This window comes from Numenius arquata, chromosome 1 (assembly GCF_964106895.1).
Source record: "Numenius arquata chromosome 1, bNumArq3.hap1.1, whole genome shotgun sequence".
Classification (NCBI taxonomy): Eukaryota; Metazoa; Chordata; class Aves; order Charadriiformes; family Scolopacidae; genus Numenius; species Numenius arquata.
This window is the reverse complement of record NC_133576.1, coordinates 8,738,882-8,760,737: the sequence shown is the minus strand read 5'-3', so window position 1 is coordinate 8,760,737 and position 21,856 is coordinate 8,738,882. Positions and strand designations below refer to the sequence as shown.

At 41.5% G+C, this 21,856-nt stretch overlaps 1 protein-coding gene across 1 annotated transcript in view; it reads right to left on the bottom strand.

The window, feature by feature from the left end:
- SCUBE1 (signal peptide, CUB domain and EGF like domain containing 1) overlaps positions 1 to 21,633 on the bottom strand; it is a 211,982-nt gene extending 190,349 nt beyond the window's left edge. Inside the window, exons 1-2 of the mRNA XM_074159203.1 lie at positions 21,442 to 21,633; positions 18,516 to 18,638 (exon numbers count right to left, since the gene is read on the bottom strand). Of these exons, the coding sequence (XP_074015304.1) occupies positions 18,516 to 18,638; positions 21,442 to 21,529 (211 nt within the window). The 5' untranslated portion in view covers positions 21,530 to 21,633. The remainder of the gene's footprint in view (positions 1 to 18,515; positions 18,639 to 21,441) is intronic.
- Positions 21,634 to 21,856: the final 223 nt, after the last annotated feature.

The window sequence follows — 21,856 nt, the reverse complement described above, 5'->3', positions numbered from 1 at the left end:
CACCATTAATGCTATTCAGTGAAGAAAGAATGAAACTGCAGATATGGAAACAGTAATGCGGGCATTTTCTGAAAATCGAAGAGAGCTCATATTCATAGCCTGAAAATCTTCCTTTTGTAATTTTATGTAATTTTGTTTGTTATGGTGGGGAGGATGTTAGGTAGAAAGAACAAAAGAATGCCTATAACTTATGTGCAGTATTCAAATAATAATATGCATCTGACAGAACGCACCATAGAAAGACAGGCAGTCTAATCATACTGCCCTCCTTCCCAATAGCATAGGGATAAAAGTGGATAAGTTTTATATAAATACTCATTTAGTCCTGTAGAGTTATTCCAAATACTCTAATTCAGATAATTTGTCATGAGATGCCTTTTACAGCAATGCTATTTTATTATGCACAGATAAGCAAAATGCAGCAATCGCTTGACTAAAGACTTGATAAACAATCCAATAAACAGTTTGGGTTTTTTAAATTGGACAGTACATCCAATTTAACGCTAGAGACCGAAGAAGTCACTTTTTAAAATGTTCTTGACAAATTCCCCATGCTTCTCCTTCCTCCTTCCCATCTTTCTAGACAATCTTTCTTTTAAGGCTATTATTTGGTGTGCATTCTTAGTATTTCTACAATACATAAACAGAAGTCCAGGGGAGAACACGTTACAACATCCTTGGTTATCCACTGAAAACAGGGCACCAAGCCCTGACTAGTTAACTCACCCATTATTAATTCAGAACTCCGCACTTAGTAAAAGGCTTAAAATTAAATAGTAGGGTTATGGGTGTTTATCCATGGCACCTGGTTTAACCATGTAACCATCTAAAGGTAGTTTAAACATCCAGATCAAGCTTTTCAAAGTACCTATTTGTTTTTCACAACTGACTTCAGACTGTCCTTAACGAAGCCTCATTTTCAGAAAAGTGGGAAACCCAGTCATTCTGAAGATGTTGTTAGTTGCCAACTCAAAAATTAATATTTGGTTTTGTGGGGTTTGGCTGTGTAGAGAAACATGATGTGACAGTCACAGTAAACAATAGTAGATGGGAGGCAGAGAAGAGACAGGTGTATACGACTACCTGTTCCTACACAATTCTTTTCCAGTACATTGAGCACAGCTAATCACCTATCTACCAGCGTGAGTTTTGCAGAACACCCGTAGAAGCAAACATACTCACTTGCCTTTTCTATTCTGAAGATACCATTAAACACAGTGATTGGAATGAAACTTCTGACTTGAGAAGTCTCTAAATCTCTAGCTGTATTCTTCCATTTCCTGTTTTTTATAATCTACCCTAAGCATCCGCTATTGGCTGCTGCCAGAGACTGCACATCAAGCTAGACAGACCTTTAGTTAGACTCCATCTGGCCAGCTTACACACTTTTGATATGAGTAGATAAATACACATAGGTATGTGGCATGGGTGGGGACCAGAGTCCTTCAAACCCGCTGTAAGAAGCCCTGATTTTACCTTCCTGTAACGGGTATAATTTAACAATCTTTGTATCTCCTTTGTACAATCTCCTTTCAAACCTGAGGCTGTAGAGGGGGTCGGTCTCTTCTCCCAAGTCACAGATGATAGGACAAGGGGTAATGGCCTCAAGTTACGCCAGGGGAAGTTCAGGTTAGATATTAGGAAATATTTCTTTACTGAAAGGGTTATCAGGCATTGGAATGGGCTGCCCAGGGAGGTGGTTGAGGCACCATCCCTGGAGGTATTCAAGAGAGGAGTTGACATGGTGCTTGGGAATATGGATTAGTGTTGGGTGGTGTGGTGGGGTGTGTGTGTGTGTTTTTTTGTTTTGGTTTGTTTTTTTTTGGTTTTTTTTTGTTGTTGTTGTTGTTTGTTTTTTTGTTGTTGTTGTTTTGTTGGTTTTTTTTTTCATTGGTTGGACTAGATGATCTTAAAAGGTCCCTTCCAACCTAGGTGATTCTGTATACTCCATCAGCACCATACAACAATCTGGACAATAAGGAGAAATTCTAAGAACACTTAAGGGATATTCCAAAGATCTGGTAACTAAGCAAATGAGACCAACATTCAAGAAGGTCTGTCCATCTCCATAACTTGCACAAGTTACTTTTCTTAGGAGTTATTTCTAAGTGCACGTCATAAAGGTGTAGCAGGCTTAGCGTAAAAGACTCTTAATCATAAATTTCACTTACGTAAGCAGACAACTCAGCTACTGGAATAAAAAGCAATGCAATTTAAAACAAAGGTATGATCACACGGTCTGAAAGTGCTTCCTGAGTAGGTTGTACCAAGAAAAATCTTAAGGACGAGTTCTACGAAAATACAATTAAATTTTTCCTAAAATAAAGTTGTTGGGGGTTTTTTTGTTGTTGTTATTTTTTTTAACTATATGCCTGTGCTGGAGAGGTGGGAGTCTATTTTAAATTAAAGAATAAAAAATATAAAACTGAGACTGGGAGGATGAATTGCATCGTGATCAAATCATAATACTGCAGCTTAAAAATGCCCTGTCCTGGTTAAACTTCAAAGCACAATTAAGTACAGAACATTTTCCATTAATTTCAATGGACTTTTAATCTCACAGCTGCAGGGTCTTTGGCCCAGATACACCTTATCCAACTTTACATGCCTACACTGTAGATGTCCACATCTGTGTTAGAAAGAGACTGTTATTTCAGGACATTATTTATCTGACCTATTTTTATCTCCATTAATACAAGGCAAACTGCATTAAGGAAATTCCTGTTTCTCTCCATCATCTACAAAGGGAAAGCAAGGCAAACCGCTTAAGTGTACTGATCTGTACTACCAAGATTCATATCTGGACGATTAAATCCACCCTTTATCCTCTTCAGATACCCCTGAAATGAATAGAAACTCTACCAGCATACCAAATGATCAATAGATAGAGCCATGGCCTCCCTCCCAATACAACACACTTTATTTTTACTGGAAGTTAGATCTCAGGATGTGTGCAACGTGAAGCCCATAATCAACCATCTGAGCACAAGTTAAACAATAAACTAAATGAATTAAAGGGTATATTATTAACAGTTGCAATTATATGCCTAGTACACCAATTAATTGAAGTGATTGACAAGTGTTCACTTGAGGACAGAGAAATGCAAGAAGCTAATATTTTTATTAATTCACATGCTAATTTTGTAACTTGTGACCCCAGAAAACTTTTAAAACAAAGGGCAGCAACAGGTTTTCAAATTACCACAGGAAAAATAAAGTAATCCCACCCCCCACCAGTCAAACAATTTTACAGCCAGCAGAAGGCACAAAACCACATGGAGGAGATATTTTTAATTAAGTGCAATATAAGAAGAATAATGGTTACCCATATTCAATCTAAACAATTATTATCAAAAGGACCTTAGCATTTTAAAATAAGCCATTTAAGAAAGGCTCACTGTTTTAAACATAGGCTGTTTCCGATTATAAAGTAGAGCTTTTAATTAAGATTAGTAAGGCCTAATTCAAGCTATAATTTGGTTCTTTCAGTTAGCAAATCTCTATTAAAACCGAGCAATTAAGGTTAAATGGGTTGAAGCATTTAAAACACTCTCCCCTGCTTCAAATACTATAATAGAAAAGACCATGTCAGTGACTAATTCAGACCAGAAGACATGTATTTCCCTTAAGTTTTATACTTCCTGGTTGATCATAAAGTTTATTAAAGAAGAGTACATTGGTAAACTAGATTTTCAGTGGAACATAACATTGTTATGTGTTTGTATGTTACAGCTTACCATGCATAATTTAAAATCCAAGATACAAATTCTGTAATTTTATAAATATAGCATGAAGTTTTCTCCTATTTTGGCTTTTCTCCCTTATTTTTATATCGTTCAGTAGTAAAAATATGTAGTAAACTTCCCAGTAACTTATTTCCCCCTTTTGACAGTTGTGTTCATACTTGGCATAATGGTCTTAAGCACATATGTTGCGTGTGTGTACTTATGACAGGTAAAGGTAGAGGTACACTACAATTTGTATGACTTACATAAACCACATTCCCACCTTACCTTCCACTTCCCATTTACACAGCTTCTCCAAAGACTGAAATTCTTCATGCTTGGTCTCATTTTTAAGATCAAGTTATTTTAGCAAGTTCGAGTAAAATCAGCTGAGCAAGCTTGAGACCTGTATTTCTGAGGGTATGACACACACCCACACATACCCCTGCTCAGCCCTCACCCAGCAGAGAGCCCTCTGTAACACACCCAAACGGCAAACCTCGCATACATTTTCCGCACTCTTCAGGACTCCCAGCAAGCACACAAATCTTGCCAATATAAATGAGATAACGTAACCAAGACACCAGGCTGTCCTTTTTATTAAACACCAGACCTACAGAATATGCTGTGTGCAAACAGGATCATTCAGGTGGCTTCACAATTACAAACACTAGGACCTTCCTCAATGAATGGCAACATTAACAGAAATACACTAGTCCTTCCAGCATGCACATCCCTTCAGTCCAGCCTCCTGCTAACTCAGGCAATTATATCACATAATCCTACTCAGGATAAGGATTGATGTTGTCTTCCCATTGCCGAGTAGGCTGCAGCAACTGCCTGTTACCTTCCATACAGATCACCAAAATACTTGTCTTAAAAACACCTAAAGATTACCACTAGTGCCTAATCATAACATCATTATTAATGGTAATGACTAAAAGCCTTTCAGGATAAGCAGTACGGGAACGTATTCTAGTAACTCTGTTCTACTCAGACACAGGCTAACATGCAAGTTTACAAATTGAAATTCCTCAGAACACTTAAATATATTTATAATTATATACTATAATAAAGGTTTTCTGACATAATGTGGCCACTCACATATATTCATATATACATATGCACTCACTTTGGGAAACGAAGTCCAGTGAAAGCACTCAGAAATGTGCACTGGAAACTTTTGTATTAACTCAAAGCACATTACATCAATAAGCTATTCTAGAAAATGGATGCAATTGCTGCTGCTATCCTGAACAGATTTGTGTGTATTACCTATTCTGAATAAACACTAAAGCTTTTGGGGTTTGCTTTATAAGATCGCATGTGATGCGGTCAACTGATTTATTTTTCAGGCACCAATACAGGTTAGGCGTGGACCTACTGGAGACAAGTTCCGAAGAGAAAGATCTGGGGATCCTGGTAGACAGCAAAATGACAATAAGCAAGCAATGTGCTCTTGTGGCCAGGAAGGCCAACGGAATCCTGGGCTGCATAGGGAAGAGTGTGGCTAGTAGGTCGAGGGAAGTCATTCTCCCCCTTTACTCTGCACTGGTGAGGCCACAACTGGAATACTGCATCCAGTTCTGGGCTCCCCAATTCAAGAGGGACAGTGAACTACTGGAAAGAGTCCAGCGAAGGGCAACAAAGATGATTCAAGGATTGGAGCATCTCCCTTATGAAGAAAGGCTGAGAGAGCTGGGACTCTTTAGCCTGGAGAAGAGAAGGCTGAGGGGAGACCTTATCAATGCTTATAAGTATCTAAAGGGTGGGTTGAAGGAGGAGGGAGCCAGGCTCTTTTCAGTGGTTGCCAGTGAGAGGACGAGGGACAACGGGCACAAGTTGGAACATAGGAGGTTCCACTCAAATATGAGAAAAAACTTCGTCACGGTGAGGGTGACAGAGCCCCAGAACAGGCTGCCCAGGGAGGTTGTGGAGTCCCCTTCTTTGGAGATTTTCAAGACCCGCCTGGATGCAGTCCTGAGTAACATGCTCTGACATGCTCTGGGCAATCCTGCTTCAGCAGAAGAGTTGGACTAGATGATCTCTATGGTCCCTTCCAACTCTAAAAAAATTCAGTGAAATTCAGTGAAATTTTTTAATAATGCAGTTCTCACACTTCCTGCAAGAAAAAGAATTTTAAAAAGATTTCAAAACAGAAACAGTGAAAGGATGTAAAGTGCCAGAAGCATAAAGAAGAGAAATAATTTTATATAGGTTTAGAAGAGACTGTTAACATAAAAATTAAGTGACAATACCTTGGATTTTATCTATATAACAAAAAAAAAGTTGTTTCCTAGTCAACTGGAATGGTTAATCATAGTAGAAACAACAATCTGAGGGGGTTGTTTTCATTGTTAAAGCTTTTGAGAGAACTGTAATAGAAAAGTTCTTCCATTCTGAAGCCATAATCACCGTAGATGTAAAACTATATACAGAATAAGCAGCTTCCATGTTCCCGTACGGAAACAGTCTACACCTAATGCAACAGACTGTACCTAATTAAACCATTTTAGTTTTCAGGTTTTTATTTCAGGAAAACAGGCTGAGGTTGTCTGTTCCTGCCTTATTCCCTGGCTCACTCTTACAAGTCAAAACAGTCACAGGTCAGAGTAACTCTGGCAGCCCTCCTTCCCTCATTTCTTCCTTGCACTCTGAATATGTCTACACACTCCAGTCTGAACAGAGGTAAATTCGCTTTCCTAGGAATTCAAGCCAAGCAAAAGCCACAGGGTTCCACTTGTGCCTGCCCCCTAGTAGCCAAATAGTTCACAGTTAGCCTCCCTAGCGAAGCAGTCTCATGGCTTTGGGTCAGTCTGCAACGCAGGCCAAGCAAGATTGCCTTTCGCCAGTGCACCCAAGCAGACAAAGTCACTATGAGAGCCCTTGGGAAAATCCCATCAGTCAGAAGCAAGAGCAATCAATTTGGAGCACATGCCTTTCCAGAGTGTCTATACCAAGACCAGTATCAAGGACCAGATGAACTGCACCATTGTGCAAGCAATAATTGGGCTGGTTAAGAGAAAAGTAGCACGTGGGGGGAAGGACATGGAAAGAGGAACTTTGATCATATTCATCTTTATACAGGTTGGAACACATCAATAAAATTGAAAATTCTACATAAAGTCAGACTTTGGTGCTTTGTAGTTAGATAACAATATGGGGATGTCTCCAAGTCACCGTTTTGAAGGAATCCTTTTCCAAGAAAGTTTAACAAACAGAAAAGTGCAAAAAGAATAAAGGCACAATTCTACTCAGTAAAGATGCTAACATCTCTAGAGGTATGAAGTCAGCCCTCCTCAGTATGTAGCCAGACAGGTATCAAATTCCTCCTACATACGTGCTGCCAAAAATATTAGATATGTATTACCTATGCTCCTCATTCAGCAAAGTAAATACCCACTTACTTCAACCACTTTTTCACCGTAACAGGAAGACAACTTGCTTGAAACTTCTGAATGTAGCCTCTGCTTCCAGATAATGGAATCAGAACAAAGGCACTTCAGTGCAATTTCCCTCTGACAATAGCAAGAACTAGAATTTGCAGCAATTACATCCTGTAGTATTTTCAGCAACGGTATGTCCAACAAGTACCAACTCCTGCAGAGGTTCCCATTCTCTAGTTTCTGAAGCACATTCTGCAGCAAACACCCTACACCTCCCACCCCTCAGGAACATTAATAATCACCAAATCAGTATTATGCATCATTCTTTTATTTTTTTTTTCCCCTAGTTAAATTTTTGATGCTCTGTGAGCACAATGCCTTGTTAAACGTAAGGACTGACAGCGGTTCATGCAGACTAAGGCATGGCAACAATGGTATGCAGAGTTTAGCAATCTCAAGCTGAGAGAGTAAATGAAAATTGGCTTTTCTCTGAGGTAACAGCTCATCTGCTTAACAAATTCATTATAGGGATCTGAATGATCTGAAGGTCATTTCATCTATTTAATATTTCGGATTCTTGTCTTTGGTGGCTGTACCATAAAACGTCATCAATAGTTGTGAAATTATGGTCTTGAATTTGATATGTTATCTGTGGGGCCTACAGCACCAAACAAACTGCTCAGGAATTAAGCACTAAGTTCAGGCCTAAAGCACCTGCATGATGAAGGTCTTACATCAGCTTATTTAATGATCCAGATATTTTTTTTTTCTATTCCTTGGTCACTAAATGAAAACCTGTGATCTTCTACAGCTCCAGAGAAGGAGCACTGTGAAGTAACATAAGACAGTATCTTCAATTTAATAAAGCACTTAAACAGAATTACTTTAAAGGGTAACAGCCTCTTAAGATTAAGCACATGCTCAAGCACTCTGATGAATCAAGACATCTGAACAAAACAACTCTTCAAACTGTAATGTAAGTATATTCCTTTTGCTGAGCATCTTAAATGTGTGGAACAGTCTTGAAATTTCAAGAGGGTCTGTCAAACCCTATCTTCATTTTCTTATAATTCTGCCAAACATTAATATAAGGGCTAGAATTTTTCATGCAAGGAATCTGCTTTAAAGTAGAGACTTTTTTCAGATAAAATTTAAAACAAATATATACATACTAAAACAAACAAAGAAAAATACCCAGATAGTTGGCTGGTTTTTTGGAAGTAATTATATGGAAAATTCACTGCTTTACTATGTTTAAAAAAATCTCCCCCAATTACTTGAACAGACTTAATGCTCTCAGATTTTGTTTCCTGTAAGGAGGCAGGGAGTTACCTTTCAGTAGATTTCTTGGGTCAGAAAAAGTTGGCCAAATTACAGCTAAAAATTCACCAAACAAACCCCAGCCATTTAAAAAAATCACTTAAAAAAAAAAAAAATCACAATCAAATAAATTCACAAGGTCAGCAGGCATCTGCTGAAATTTAGGTAGCTAAAGTTTCCAAAAATGTCCTTCTTGGTTGGTGTTTTTTTCATCCTTAGGCTGTAGTTTCACAACACAATAGCTCTAGAAACTAAACCTGATTAAGAAATCTATTCACCTTCTCCCTGCCATGTGTTTCAGTCTCTATACTTCACTTCATTGACTTTTCAGTGTAAAACTGCTTATAGGGCCATGCTGTAATCCTTTGTTTTTTCCTCTACTTTTGGGGGGATTATATCAGTGATATTCTTGACAGTATAGCCCCATATCAATTGCCCCAGTGCAAAAAAAAAAAAAAAAAAAAAAAAGGAACTTCCTAAATCAGTGCACTGAGGGAGTATTACTCCTTTTTCTACCAGACTGCACATGCATTTTTCCTACAACTTCCTGCCATACATCCTCCATCCCAGGGCTACCTGAGGCTTGCTCAAATTTGCTCTGTAGTTAAGGCTTCCAGCTATCCTGGTCTAGAATGGGGTTGGACTAATACCACACGTACAGAGACTATATCCACCATCCTCTTCCACAGGTCCAGAGACTGTATAGACCATCCACGATTCCCATTACCTCCACTGTGTCGTAACAGCATCAGAGTGGATGCTACCTGGCTCAAATGCAGAGAAGACAAAAGCCTCATTACTGGAGTTCATGTGGGCAACTGTTCGGGAAGTAGCAAAAGGTCACATTCCCCATCTCCCCTGGCATCATCCAACCAGAGACTCCCTGACCATGTCCTGCATTGGCTTATGTTCAGCCTCAGAACAAAGAACATGTATTTTGGTAGTGCGATGGACACATGGGAATACAGTCCATAATCAAATGGAAGCTGACAAATGAGGACAAACAGCCACACAAAGATGTCTTTCCAGCCGGTCACCTGAGGCAAGAGCCATGGGTCTGCGGTGGTGGGAAGAGCAGGGAACGTGCTGAGGCACAGGTGAACTCTGAGCTGCTGGTGGGGGCCAAGAAAGAGGTGCAGTAAAAGGAAGAAAAAGAGAAAACTGAGAGCTGGTGGGAACCGTTCTGACTTGAAGACAGAACTCAAGGGAAAGGACCGATAAGGGGTCCTCAGAGCTTGCAGCTACCAGCTCTCTGGTCCCAGAGGTCTTGTTGTGGGACACTAGCTCTCAGAATAATACTGCTACAACCACAATAAGCCACTGAGAGAGAGGACTAGGGAAGGAAAACTGGATAAAATAGAAAAGAAGTAAGTGCAAATACACTAGGACAGCACAAAAGAAAGAGAAATAGGATTTGCAGTACAGAAACTACAAGGTTAAGAGACAATTGAGTAACAATATACAAGACAACATAATGAAGACTGCAAGGAAAGGGGACTGCACCAGAAGTAAAGGTGACAGGTGGAAAAACAAGGAAAACCAGGCAGTGTCTGGCAGATGTATAAAAAATGAAGACGAAAGAGGACAGAATCTTACATATTGAGCTTAGTACACTCTATTTATGCTCTTTCATTTTATCATAATTTTCCCAGCAGATAATTTACACTGTATGTTTGGGGGAAAGGAGAAGTTCCTTCTAAATACCAAGTTTACATCACCACAGGAGGCCACCCTGGGTTCTGCAGCTTAGGAACTGTTGAGACTGATGAAATTTTATATATATTTATAAGTTCCCAGAGTACCCATAGACCATCCAGCAGACAGGGAGCTTATCAACTATTTAGAGAAGTGTCCTTGGAAAAAAACATATTTTTTCCAAATTGAGAATTACATGTAATGCTGCTGAAGAATGAGGACATATTTCTAGCAGAATGGTATTTGTTTATGCAAAATATAGTGATATTTGTATCCAAGAAGAATTTCTGGAGGGGGGGAAAAAAAAAAAAAAAAATGTTGGAGCAAATGTTCTTTTCCTAAGTAAAAATGGAAGATTTCCAAACTGGACCACCGGGGGAGCTGTTCACTGAAGCAGCATTATGGGCTGCCAGAAAGCAGCTCTGAGAGGTAGGACAGGGTAAGGAAGAAAAGGGAGAGGAGGAAACAATAGGGTGCGTGACACATGGGGACTGATGATACTGCGAGCAGTTAAATGGGTCTTGTCATCCCAACTAAGGGATATTCTGGTTTTATTGAATAAATTGCTGAAGAAACTCAGAAAAACAAAGCAATCTTAATTAATTAATTAGCTGAAATAAATTAATTAATTCAGGACTCAAACCTGCCCCAAACAAAAACCTTATTCAAGGAACTAAAGAAGCGTGAAGGAGAGAAAAAATATTATCATAAACTGTTAATTCACTTAGGCTGTAATAAAATTCTGATTTACTACAGAATGTTCTCAGGAGTATTTTCTTTCTTGCTACTTCTTCTCCATCCCCTAAGAAACTCCATTCCCTGAAGTAATTCAGAAATCTGGCAAGTTGGGAATCAAGTATTAAGTGGTACCAGACAACAACAACAACAAAAATCAAACAAACACACACAAAAGTGTACAGATACAGAAGACCTCAGAATTGGATTCTGGGAAACACTTATCAGCCTAAACCAAAGAAGATGCAACAAGTTACCCAATCAAATGAGTAGGATTTACAGAGAGGAGGAAAAAAAAAAAAAGTATAGTTGCTAGCCCAAATCAAAGGAGCTAGTTTATATTCTCCCTCCTCCATTTTTTGACAACATACTGCTTCATCCTGGAAGCTGCTTTCAGTGAAATCAGCACAATGGCTCACCCGAAGTGAAGCTATAATTCACGTGAATAAAACTGGGAAGGAAGATTTGACCCTAAAATAAAAATCACCACAAAACTGGGAGGTGGCAGAGTATCTCTTCCTCTATGCTTCTGTCTGTGCTTAGACAGGCTGCTGCAAGCCAACAGGACAAAACCAGCGTCACAGCCTTGTAGCAACAGATCTCATCCAGAACACGGTCATTATAGAAGGGCGACATGAAGTTCAACACATGATATTGATGCCATCTGTTAAGGTATTGTAGCTGTAAAACTAGAAAGCACAGCAGCTTCAGTATACCTAGTGTTCACTGTAAACATCAAGATTACTGGACAACCAGTTCAAAAGTAATTAGATCAGTGTCAAAGCCTCAAGCACTAAACTGAGATCAAGTCACAAAACGGTTATACAGAAAACAACAAAATTAGAATAAGGACAGGAACAAAGGATGCAACAATATTTAGGAAAAATGTTCAAACTCCATCTTCCTGCAGCTTTTCAGAACAGGCAGACAAAGGGTGTAGATACTTGTGGTGCTTTCAGGGAGGGGAAAACTCAACACACCAACACAGAACTACTCAGAAAATCCTTTGTTCCTCTTACAGATATATAGTGGGATATTATTAGTAGATATTATTAGTGGATTTGACCAAATCAACTTCCCAGAGTACCTTCTTGCAAGCAATAACGGTAAGATTATGGATGTAGTGATAATATTCAGCCTGAAATGAGTCAATATTTGCAAGATCTTAGAGGATGACCCTTCCTTGAGGGAATGACTTCACCTTCTATAGCAATTAGAAGAATCGTCAATCAGGAAGAAGTCCCTTAAACTGCCTTGTTCAGTGGCATCACGGTTATTCAGCAGAAAGACACAGAGAGCACAAGCCTGAGCCCACTAGAGTCGTGCAAGCATCAAGATGCCCAGGTTTCGAAAGCCAAAGGACACCCAACACTGTTCATTTACTCTCATACAACATCATTGATAAAGATGGTCCACTTAAGAAAGGACTGCTGAGAGTGGATTGATGGGACACCATGGGGCTCTTAAAGAAAGGGGATCACTGTTCCATTTAAAACCCTGTACTTACTTATCCCTGCAAACAAGAGGAGGCTTCAGTGTGAGATACTGGACCAGGCTCTGGGAAATGAGAACTCTGAAATGTCCTGTGCTGTTTTTCCAGGTTAATTGATTCAGGGCAGCCTTGTCGCCATATCTGGATTCATTTTTGAAGAGCGTGAGAAGAACATGGCACATATTTGAAAGACTACAGTAAAAATAAAATCCAATGAGTGAGACCAGCTTCTTCAGGAAAAGTAAGATAGAACAGGTGAAAAAGATTAAAATTGGAAGAAGAATATTAAGTCAAGCCTGGAGAAACAATCATTATTCAAATGAGAGTGATAAGGAGATAATTACATTCTGTATGTTTTTCCACTTGCTAAGATTTGTTTAAAATCCTTTAAAAATAGATCTAACAAACAGGTATAAGAAGAAACTTGGCCTCACGCCCACAAAATTACTGAAGATGATAATGAGTGGTTTATCTATACCACTTCTGATTCATTGTAAATGCAATGAGCTATCATTTTAAATTTCAGTGTATTGGTGCAAACACTGTGAGTAGTTAAAATTTTGACTAAGGGACATTATTGCACCTGCAGCATGAAGACAGAATTGCATGGGATAGACCCAAGATTCCCAAACATTTGCCAAAGTAAGAAGTTCACTATCCTGTTGTTTCCACAAAATTAGAAATCCTAGTTCAGAAAAGGACTTTTACTTAACAGTTTAGAGATTATCTGTACAGTACTCTGTGCTTTTCTGTCTGTAGCAACAGATCATGTCAGAGACAAAGCCAGATGTCACAGGACATCAATGGAAACAACAAAATCTAGGCGTATCAATGCTAGTATTTTTCCAGATACCATATTGAGTATTTCCATCCACTGTACACAGAAAAATGCTAGGAACTATGACAGAAGTTGAGATGAGCAGCAAATCAGCCCCAGATTAGGAGATGCCTGGCTAGATTGTTAGGCTGTACGTTTTCAGCTAAGCAGTCCTTAGATGAGCACTGGGATTCAGAAAGGACAATCAGTCTGCGTTTCTAAAGGGACATAGGCAGAATATAACCTACTGTGGGGCTGAATATACCTGTAATTGAGGCAGGAATGATTTCTCTTATTTTGAGATTGTATCATGCTTAAACCCAGTGAGGTGCTAGCACTGGGGTAATCAAGAATAACAGCCCTCTTTGCAGATTACCATGACCACCTGTCATGGTAATTACCTGGTGGTAAATAACCTGGTGATCATTACCTGGAATGATTACTTACACTAGGAAAAGGACTGCAAGTACATCAACATATGACAACTGTACATCACTAGAACCGCACAGGCCGACTCAACTAGCAGTCAAGCAGAACTGCTGCTGATATAGCACAATTTTCCAACAGAGGCAGAAACCTGAAAATCACCCTCTCAGGGCACACTCTGTCAAGATACTTTGCCATCGTACATGTATGTTTCCCTCAGCGAGAAGTCCATCAACAACATTATGATGCTTCACAGCAGGAATTAAAAAAAAAGAAAAGAGTATAGTTGAAAGTTGTGAGCATTTCTCTTCTGTACAAAGAGTTCAAGAAACATGAAAACCGTATGAGACCAATTATTAAAAGAACCAAAGAACAGTTCATGCAAATACTATGAAATACAGCAGAAAAAAAAATGCACCAAGAGGGAAATCTTATTCAATATGGGAAAGCTCAGAGCAGAGTTTTGCAACCCAGAAGCAACAGATCCCAGTGAACATGTCTTAAGGAAAAATCACGTTCACCCAATCATATCTTCTACATGCTGTAGAGAAAGAGTCCTACACATAAAGTATTATCCAAAAGAAAAAGAAACTACAGCTAGAGCAACTCACTGAAATCATAGTCACACTGGGGATAAACAGGACGCCAAGGGAAAAAATATGTTTAAAATAGAGAATAAAGTTAACACACTAACTGGATATAAAATGGGCACAGATAAACATCAACCAGAAATTATACAGAGTATTTTAACCATTAATGGTGTGAGGGTTTGGAAAAGCCTAAGAAGTACAATGGGCAAAAAAAATTTACTACGTTTGAGAGTTAAACACCTTCATAAACTGTTCAGTGGCAGAGAACCCTACAACAGCAAATGCAACATTGGCATCAGGGACAAAGGAAGCCCTGTCAAGGTCTAGGGAACCTCCGGACTTGGAATCCTTTTGAACCCTCTGGAATTTCCATTGCTTTGACACAATTTTCCAGCTAACAATTTTATTGAGATACTAACCTGTGGGGAGACAAGAAGTCAATTTAGAGAAGGTAAGGACAAAGACCTAGGGAGCATGAAAGAGCGCGCTTGCAGCTGAATGCAGGCCCCTGCATTTGAGATGTTGACTAAAATCACAACAGGGAAGATTTCCTAGGTAACAGTAGGTCTGCCAGGGCAACTGAATCAGTTATCGAGGAATAGACTTTGTATATTGAATAGAAATGGACAATTAAAAGCAATTAATTTTTTTTTAAAGATCACCCGGGTTGGACACATTATTCTGTCCGATGAAAATGCCAGCTAGAGAATTTGTGGTCAGAGGATATTGATATATTACGTGACATGGGGAAATATCATCATGGTAATGCTGACCATATGGCTTGACAAAGCATAGCAGATAGCTGGTTGAAAAAAAAAAAAAGGTAAACTGAAATCTACAGAGGGAAGCAGGAGACAGGACACAGGAAAAAAGAGCAACTCTTCTGTCTGGAGAAACAACTGCACTCTGTGGAAAGAAACAGGTCAGCTGGTTCAAGCAAGAAGGCTACCCATCAAAAAAGCAGAAAAAAGGTAGGGTAGATCTGTGAACTTATAAATAATCCTCAATCCTCAGAAACTCTGGAGAAACCCTGTCCAAAAGACATTTTGGGAGAAAAGCAAAGTTCAGAAACAAATTCCCTGCTAAAGGAATTTAACAGACCGTCAAGAAAATGTTTCATTTCAGTATAATTGCTGCTAGAGCTTTCCACAAGTCCTCAAAGGAATGTTTCTGTCTTACGTATTTCTCCCCGCCCTTTAGGTGAGAGCAGCAAAATATGCACAAAATCCTGCACAAGTGGCTGGGCTCCACATTTATTGCATTAGCCTAAAGATCCTATTTATAAAACTATTTTTTAATAAAAAACTATAAATAAATACACAAGAGTACACAAATACATATTCACATACTGGACATATTTGTACAAATATATGCTCCATTGCTCTTATAAAACTTAATCATCCACATCACGTTAGTTCCCATACTCTATCCCCTTCTCTAAAAATGGATTTTAAGTGAATGAAAGCAATATTTAAGACTGATGTTAAAAGTAAATTAACACACATATCTTTCTAAACTAATTGTAATGCCTCACTATAACCTAACCTGGCAGCTCACTAAAATTTATTAGAATAAATTTGATCATATAGTATAATATTTTTAAGCTCACTGCACTATACAAATTACAATTCTGCTTGTCTAGTAAAATCTAGCTGTATATGAAAGCCTGCACTATAAAGGAGTCAGTTATACTATAAGGAATGTTCTTTAGACATGAAGCAATACAGGTAGATTTCTACAAACTTAGTTAAAGAGGCACATTATCTGTACAAGACATCATTTTCTCATAGGTAACTAGTCTCAGTGATCAAAAAGCTTATTTAGAAAAGCTTAGTTATAAAGACTCAGAATTGTTTAAAGACTCCGCTTTTGGCACAACAAAAACCATTCGGTGTATTTCATCTTTGTTATTACAAGCACAGTCCCTTTTATCTTAAAAGATAATTTCTAATGGCTGATTACTGGTGTTGTCTTGTGACAGAATATTAAATATCAATCAATACTGCTAGTCTGTTTATTTCTGTAGGTTTTGAATACTTGACCTCAGGATGCAAAATAAACCCACTCTCTGTGAACAGCAGACCTGAGGCAGATCTTAGGTCCACCACTGACTTGTGTGACCATTCCTTCACCTCTATAGTTTTGAGTTTATTCACTCACAAAAAAAGACATAATGATCTCTGCCTGCCACTGAAGGTATATAACTTCGGTGACAAAGTTTCAAAGTACTTTGGGATCAAATTAAGAGGTACTACCTAGGTAATCTAAAATAAGCTACAGAAAGGAAGCATCCAAAAATATTTCAAGCTTTCTGCTTTAAGTCTTAATATTAATTACAAACTTAAGATATAGAGCTGATACAAAACCCTTAGAACTGTTAGTGTAACATTGTAAAAAAAGTTATATGCCATGCATAGCAATACTTGGTTTAGGCACCTAACATACATTTACCTGAGTAATGCTGAACAATTAATATTCACGCCAATTGTGTTGCAGTCTGCCCCAGCTTACTTGATAGTTTGTCAGACACTAAAGCCATTAGACAGGAGTTTGACATCAGTCACAAAAATTCTATGATTCTGTACATCATTCCACAAATAAATCTGAATTTTTACTACTTACTGAGCGTTCTTTTTTACTGAGCCAAGTTAAGTCAGGCAAAGAGAAATACATATATTAAATGAGTATCAGCCAGGTCTACCATTAAACAGAGTTCAACAGCTAAAATATGAATAGTTAAAGCTTAAGGAAACATTTGATGTGGAAAACCAATACAACAAGAAGTACCAACTCTGAGAATGCTCCACAGCTGTGGCCTTGCATTTTCTCTGCAGAGAGCTCTTTCCCTGGAAGGGATGAATAGAGGAAGAAGTGGTGCTGAATGATTATTCTGTTCGCAAGAAAGAAAATCTGGCTTCCAAATGAACAGCTACTCAGAGACACTAGAGCACCAAGAGGTGGACGGTAGGAATTTGTCTCTGTCAATTTAAGTCCAAGACAGAAAAATATGACAACCACAAAAATGCTTTATGAGGGCACTTGAACAAACACTTTGGAAGTCCATAGAGAATAATACATGGTTTCAAATTTTTGTAGACTTCAGCAAAGTCATTTCTAGGTCTTTAATCTTTTTAATGGACTGGCCATATACATTTTGAAAAAGCTTCAGTCTGCCATAGAGAGGGACTTAGAAGGAGAATTTTTATAGCTGCTAAGCATCTACAAATAGGAAAAAACCCAATAATCTTGCATCTTTTATTTGTAAGGCATTCTGCTGTGATTACAATATTCGTTCTTTTCACCAGGGAACAATCTCTCTGCTGAAGTTCAATAGACAACATGGGGTTCATAAAATCTGAAATATGAGTGTACACAGTGTCTAATAAAACATGCCAGGTCATTTTCAATTGCAAGGATTGATGTAAAGACATACAGAAGTAAACCAACCTTTTTAAGTCTGTGTAAGTACAATAATCTGAAACAGTTCCTTTTAAAATAGTGTTCCACAGACTAAAAACATATGATCATGGCATATCTGTAGCATCAAAGAGAAGCAAGCTCCAGTGCCCTGTTTGATACAGAAGAAACAACCACTGTAACTGGCCCGGAGAGGATGAGGCTTTGGCTGGGTGAGGAGCATGACGGCAAATCACACGTTAGCCAGGCGGAAGGTGCAAGCTTCCCTGTGCTTCAGGGGGACCCGAGCAAAGCGACCGGGACAGCCCGCGACCCCGCGCCGAGCCAGGGCGGGGAGGCCGCAGGCCGAGCGGGGTCGGGGAGCTGCGGCGGAGGGAGGCGGCCCAGGCTCCCCGGCTGCGGGAGAAGACATGAGGCCTCCCCAGGCGTCTGCAGCCGGGAGGGACGGCCACCCGCAGGCACGGCGGCCCCGGCTCCTCACGGCAGCCAGCCCTCCCCGCCCGCTCTCTGCCGGTGAACCAGCCGCGTCCCCGGCCCGGCCGCGCCCCGGCGGGGCGGGCCCACGTGCTCGGCGCGGCGCTTCGAGCCCCCGTCGGCAGCGGGCCCAGCGCTGGCGGGCCCAGCCGGTGCTAACCCGGGAGCAGCCTCTTTTTGTTCATTATTATTATTTTTTTATTTTTTTTTAATTATTATTTTTAGAAGTAGGCCGGCGGAGAGGATGTTTGTGATGCCGCACAATTAGCAAAAGCAGCAGGGGGATGCTTGCCAATAAACACCGAGATTTGAGGTTAAGCAGCTGTAAATCTGCATTAATCGTTTCAGGAATTCAGCTATTTACAAAAGCTTTTAAAAAGCAAACAAATAAGAGAAGGGAGGGGAGGAGAGATAGGAGAGGAGCCGAGCTGTCCTTACCTTCGCATTGTTTCCCTTCGCCTTTATAGCCTGGCTTGCAGATGCATTTGTAGGATTTTGGCGTGTTTTGGCAAATTGCATCGATGTGACAGTCATCCGTAGCTTCTGCGCACTCGTCAACATCTGGAAGCACAGAAAGAATCCCAAGGGGACAGATAAGAAGGGAGACCTGAGACACAGAAAACCGTCAAGGGTAGATACTCTCCTACAAGAAGCTGTTTGCCTGCCTGCCTTCCCAGCGTCATCGTGGAAATGGGAACATCTAAGGTTAAATAACTGAACCGACGTGTTATTCTCCTTAAGTCATTTATAAGCACCGGTCCACCAAGCTGGAGAGACTCGGTCCCACGTTTCTGCGTTAGGAAATCATTAGACATACTAGAAATTAGCGCCTGCTGTATAGGTCTGGTACTGGAGACTCACATCTTAATAAAACAAGAGAGCGTTTAAATGACCTGTAAGAGGAGAAAGAAAGCCCGTTTGCATGTTCTAGCAAAGAGATCTTCTTAATTTAGAAAGATAGACCCTAGTTTAAATAAACTATGCTGGCACGGGAATGAGAAAAAGAAATATTTGAACAGCAAAACCACATTAATCCTTTTTATTAAGAGGCAAAAAAATAAATAAATGGAAGACCATATGAAACACAGTAAGTTAGTGCAGAGCAAACCAACTTGCAATAACATCATCTACATGGACTAAAACTCACTTAGAAGGGAAAAGTCCCAGCAGTCTTCCCGGCCCCTGCTCGGGCGGGTGCTTTACTGGTGAGCCAGACCCTGAAAGAGGGGACCAAGACCGCTTTTCTTGTTTTCAGCCTTTACAAACATTTCAGTGACGGGCATCCGTTTTCTCCCCCCGGATTTAAAGAGGATGGGGGAGGGAGTAGGATAAGAGAGAGTGGAGATTTGGTAGTCGCGGGAATGTTAATGAAGGGAACATAATAAAAAAAGCTCCGACCTATTCAAGGATGGGGTGTGCTCCTAACATGGAAATATCTAAAGCTCTGCTTAACCTGCCTTGCCCCCCTCGCCCTCCCCACGGACGGTCCCCGGCCACCCCTTCACCGGCAGCGCCCTACGCGAGGGCCTCCGGCGGCGGGGGGGCGATATCACCTCCGGAGACCGGCGTTTCCTCGGGGAGACCGGCCGGACCGGGCCGCCCGCCGCTGTCAGCCGCCGCCGCCGCCGTGTCAATAACGCACCTCGCACGGATTTCCTCACCATTTCACGCCAGAGCCACATCTGGGGCTGCCGGGGGAGGAAGGGGGCAGGCAGGGAGCTCTGCCCAGGAGGGGCGGGTAGCAACCGGCAGGACTGCAGGGAGCACAGCTCCCCCCCCTATATTTTTAGGAAATATTGAGGAGAGGGGTGCTGCGGAGGGAGACAGGGAGGGGGGCATCCAGCCAGAGAGATGTGCGGTTGGTTTCATGCCAATTAGATTAACAGATCCTAAAAAAAGGTGCACTAAAGTGAAAACAGTTTTATTGTTAGCTTGAAATCCTAACGCTAATTGTTTCAGAAGTGCTCACTCGGCCATCCCCACTGATAACACACGGATCCTTCAAAGTCACCGGGGACAGGAGGGGGCTATTTAGAGAGGGGAGAATAATCAGATATCGTGGCATGGCACACAGCAGAGAACTTCTCCGAGAGGTGCGGACAAGACGGCCCCGCAGAGCACTTCAGGGATCCTAGCAGGAGAATCGCCTGGACTCGGTGGTGTTATTATTTTTTTTCAAAGAGAGGAACAGTTTCCCCTTCCCAAACGCAGAGGGCTGTATTTTCTGGAGAAGCGCAAGGCTCCTGTGGTCTGTCTCCTTCTTTCTTGTCCATTCGTTTATTTTAACCGCTGAGCCGGTTCAGATATAGCTATGATTTACGTGAATTCGCTTAGGGGGTCCGAGGGTGTTTCCCAGATCAGAGAGGGATCCAGTCAAGCACAAAAAGAAAAGAAGGTTGGGTGTTGGGTTTTGGTTTTTTGTTGGGTTGTATTTTTTTTTTTTAAATGCTTTGGTTCATACTTTTGACTCATTAAACCGGCACCCATCTCCCATCAAGATCAGCAAAAGTGACAGCTGGACTCTTTATAATGCCGTCAAAAATTCAAACTGCATTGAGCCAAGGGGGACATTTCACAGCAACCAGAGGATGCCTGGGAGTCAGGCGTGAATGCCAATGAGTCAAATGAAAGGGCAAAACCAAATATGAGCCCCTTGCTCTGCTCCACAACTCACATTGCATTTCTTGAACTTTAAGAACTTCTACACTGACTTCGTTCACTTTATTGCATTTAAACTCCTGTATCTGAGGAAAAGGGATTTTTCCCGCCCCCCTCCCCCCGCTTTCACCTTAAAGGATTTCTTCTAGCACAACTTCAGAGACTGCATACACATCTTTAAGAAATTTCTTTCGGCTTACAACATTATTAGGCAAATGGGGGTTTAGCGCGGGGGGGGTGGGGGTGTTTCTCTCTCTTTTTTTTTTTTTTTAAAAACACCAGAGCAAAGACTTACTATCATTACTGCTATTAAACAGATACGAGCGCAGCTGTTAAGAAACCGCAGGTCTTTGGGTTAATGCGCAGACAGGCAAAAACGTACGAAGATATAACAGCCAATGCTTCCCCTGCGGAGTCTCTAGAGTTTCGCACAGATTTATCTCGTAGGCACTTAAGGAAAGTAACTTTTTCTTCCCAGTCTCTCCCTCCAGGCGTCCCTTGGCTCCGGCAGTGTCAAACACGCGAGTAAACGCCTCCCCACCACAACTTCCAACACCCCCGGCAGTACCAGCAGCAAGAAGTGACCTCCCCCTCAACACCTTACGCCAGGGAGAGGAGAGCGGACAAACACGGTCCCCCCCGGGGCCACGGCTCCGCGCCGCCCGAGCCTGGGGAAGGCGGCACGACGGCGGAGCCCCCCTCTTACCTGCGCCCCCGCTGCCTCCCGCCAACCTGCCGGCCCAGGCGAGAGCGAAAAGCAAACAGCAGCGCCGCGAAAAGCAAACAGTGCCCATGATAATGATGCGATCCCCGGCCCCCGGTGCCTGTCTGCGATAAGGGACGCGCTCGGGGCCGGCCGCGCGGAGCCGCCGGCGCTGACGCCCTGACAGCGCCCCGCTGATTCGCCGGGGCTCCCGCGGCGGGGGCGGTGCCGGCCGCCGGGGCGGGCTGGGGCGGGCCGGGCCGCCCCCCACCGCCCCGCAGGCCTGCCCCAGCGCCCCCGCCCTCCGCCCCCGGGGCTGCCCCCGAGCCCCGCCGCCGCCGGGGGCGAGGGGCGGTCGGCGAGGCGGGGGAGCCCTTCCCAGCCCCGAGAGGCGTCTGTTAGTCAGGCGCGAGGTACT